General features: G+C 46.2%; 1 protein-coding gene across 1 annotated transcript; it reads right to left on the bottom strand.

Moving 5' to 3' along the window:
- Nucleotides 1–1,912: 1,912 nt before the first annotated feature.
- LOC120675109 (agglutinin-2-like) lies at nt 1,913–2,433 on the bottom strand. The gene is made up of 2 exons (XM_039956200.1): nt 2,278–2,433; nt 1,913–2,182 (listed from the first exon to the last, which is right to left on the bottom strand). The coding sequence occupies exons 1-2, from the start codon at nt 2,431–2,433 to the stop codon at nt 1,913–1,915; spliced, it is 426 nt and encodes a 141-aa protein (XP_039812134.1).
- Nucleotides 2,434–2,761: the final 328 nt, after the last annotated feature.

Here is a 2,761-nt window from a genome sequence, read left to right on the forward strand (position 1 = left end):
TAAAAAACCCAGGCTCCGGCGCACAAGACCGAAGGAGACCCCCCGAGTGACCGACCGGGTGGTCGCGCCGCCCCGACTGAGCCAAGATGGGATAGCGCCAAGGGGGCACACCGCTCAAGGAGATCGCCAGGATCATTCCTTGCACTAGAAGATCGCCAGGATCAAGCTCGCCCACTCCCGACCGACTGAGTGGGCCCCGACGACTGACAAGGACGATTCATGCCCCGACGGTGCAAAGGCATAACGCTAGATAACTGTAAATGGGGGCCCCACCTTGGGCTATAAAAGAGAAGGCCCCCCACGTAGGAAATGATTGGTTGGACTCCCACGGGTTCGACACTACTAGACCAGCTTGTAAGTTCCCCTCTGAACTTTGAGCACCCGGGCACGAGAGAATAGAGCAAAAACACCACACCCCCATACTGGATGTAGGGTATTTTCAAGCCCGAACCAGTCTAAGTCCTCGAGTCTTTGCGTGCTAGACCATATTCGATCAAGCGCACAACAATCAAGCAATCGAGTAGTTTTGTAGTCGCCCATTTCCCACAGCGACACCCATTTTGTAATTTTTAATTTAAATAAATTATTCATGATTTTTCTGTTTAATTTGAATATTTTAAATTCTCGGAAAATTAAAAACCACCTTCGAAACCAACTAAAGGGCTAAATTTACGCGGTTTTAATAGTTGGATGGTCTCTGTTATCTGGTTCCGTAGTTGAAAGTTGAAAATCGGACTTTTATGATAGTTCAAGGCGTAAACCAAACTTTTCCATATGTGTGTATATGTATATATATCCATCTTAAGTAATGGAACTGGGGTGTGCCTCCTATCGAAAAAATAAAATAAATATTCAAACTATTCGCTAGAATTGTAGTACTCCAGATTAAAACCCATCTCACCGAACATACATTTGGAATCGACTGCAAAGCCAATGATACTGTATTTACCTGGCAACATGATCCCCGTCCTGTGCTTGAGAAAATTACTGGTCGGTGAAGTCAACTCTGGGTGTGAAAAAAATCATATGTATGATAATAATATTCTACTAACTTATTAACATGTTTGGTTTAGGTGGGGAATAAAAGAAAGAAAGCCATATATATTAGGGAAAAGTTGCTTTACACCCTTGAACTATCACAAAAGTTCGATTTTCAATCTTTAGCTACAAAACCGGATAACAAAGCTCATCCAACCGTAAAAACTGGGCAAATTTGGCCCTTTAGGTAGTTTTGAAGGTAGTTTTCTATATTGTGAGAATTAAAAATATTCAAATTTAAACTAAAAAATTCATAAGTAATTCATTTTAAATAAAAAACAAAATGGGTATAAAATATTTTCTGAAAAATATAACCTATCTATTGGTACGATATTTTTCAGTTATCTAGATTCAATTTTTTTATTTTCATAATATTTAGTTGCTTATAATTATGTCTATTGTTTTTAAATAACTAAGATTCAAATAGAGCAATAATAAATATGTTATATTTTAAGAAAAAAGTTGGTACTAGTTTCATATTTTTTCTGACTCAAAATGAATTAGTTTTGATTTTTTAAAAATAATTAGAATTTTTTAATTTTTTAAAATACAAAACCACCTTGGAAATCAACCAAAGGATCAAATTTGTCTGGTTTCAACAGTTGGATGGTATGTGTAATCCGATTTTATAGCTGAAGGTTGAAAATCGGATTTTTGCAATAGTTCGAAGGTGTAATTTGAACTTCTTCCTATATATTATACCTGCTGGCAACGCTAACTCCAGGCAGCAGCGCCGCCGTCTGGCTGGAGCTTGTATAATAATGTAAACCATTGCAACTAACAAGCAGGATCCTTCAGCAGATACCACTGGTACCACCATGGTTGTTTGGTCTTGCAAGATGGATCTGTCGTCAGCGCAACATCCACAATGGCATTAGACGTACGGTACCTGAATACCTGATGCCCCTGCCGTGTCTATCGAGTTGGGGTTACATGTTGCCATGTCTGTTGAGTTGAAGGCCCAAGAGAGGAGATGGTGCGACTCGAAGAAAATCCCGGTGGACGCCGAGAACCCCACGGCCGCATCCGGCGGCAGTCCGGCGGCTCTGAGGTCCACCGACGTTTGGACGCTGTAAGTACTCCCGTCCGCTAGCCGGAGGCTGACCGCCATCAGCCCGGAGCCTGCGTCGTATGTGACGTTCGCCTACATGGTGCCGTTGAGGCCCAAGATCGGCAAGTCCATCGTGTAGTTGTCGGAGTTGATGCTGTTGATGTCGATGCCGACGTGGTCGGTGACACCCGGTGGGTCCACTCCTCGTTCCAGAACGTGTCGAACTCGACGGCGACTGTCAGCGGCGAGCCCCGGCGGTTCGGGTCGGTGTAGAGCCCGAGGTACGGACCGGCCGGCCACTCCCACGGCATGGTCGGCGGGAACGGCCCGACGAAGAACGCCATGCCATCCCATCCCCCCGGGTGCTGTTGCGTTTGGCGACGATAGCGAAGGAGAAGCTCGTCGTGAAGCTGGCTGCCGTGCCGGTGCGGCAGTTCCACAACGAGATCGTCGCCGTCCGGGTGGTGGTTGAGGCCGGCAGCAAGATTAGGGTTCCGAGGTTGCTGGAGCTCCAATGGCCGCTGGTGTTAGAAGAGAGGTGGGGTGGAGGGGGGGAGGAATCAACAGGGAGTGGGCAGTGGTGTGTGCTGGGTAGCAAGGTGGAGCACCGGTGGCTGGGGTGGTAGGTGCCAGCGGTCGGACCAGGTCGCGGGCGGTGATGTGGTGCCGGAG

This window comes from Panicum virgatum, chromosome 5N (assembly GCF_016808335.1).
Source record: "Panicum virgatum strain AP13 chromosome 5N, P.virgatum_v5, whole genome shotgun sequence".
Lineage (NCBI taxonomy): Eukaryota > Viridiplantae > Streptophyta > Magnoliopsida > Poales > Poaceae > Panicum > Panicum virgatum.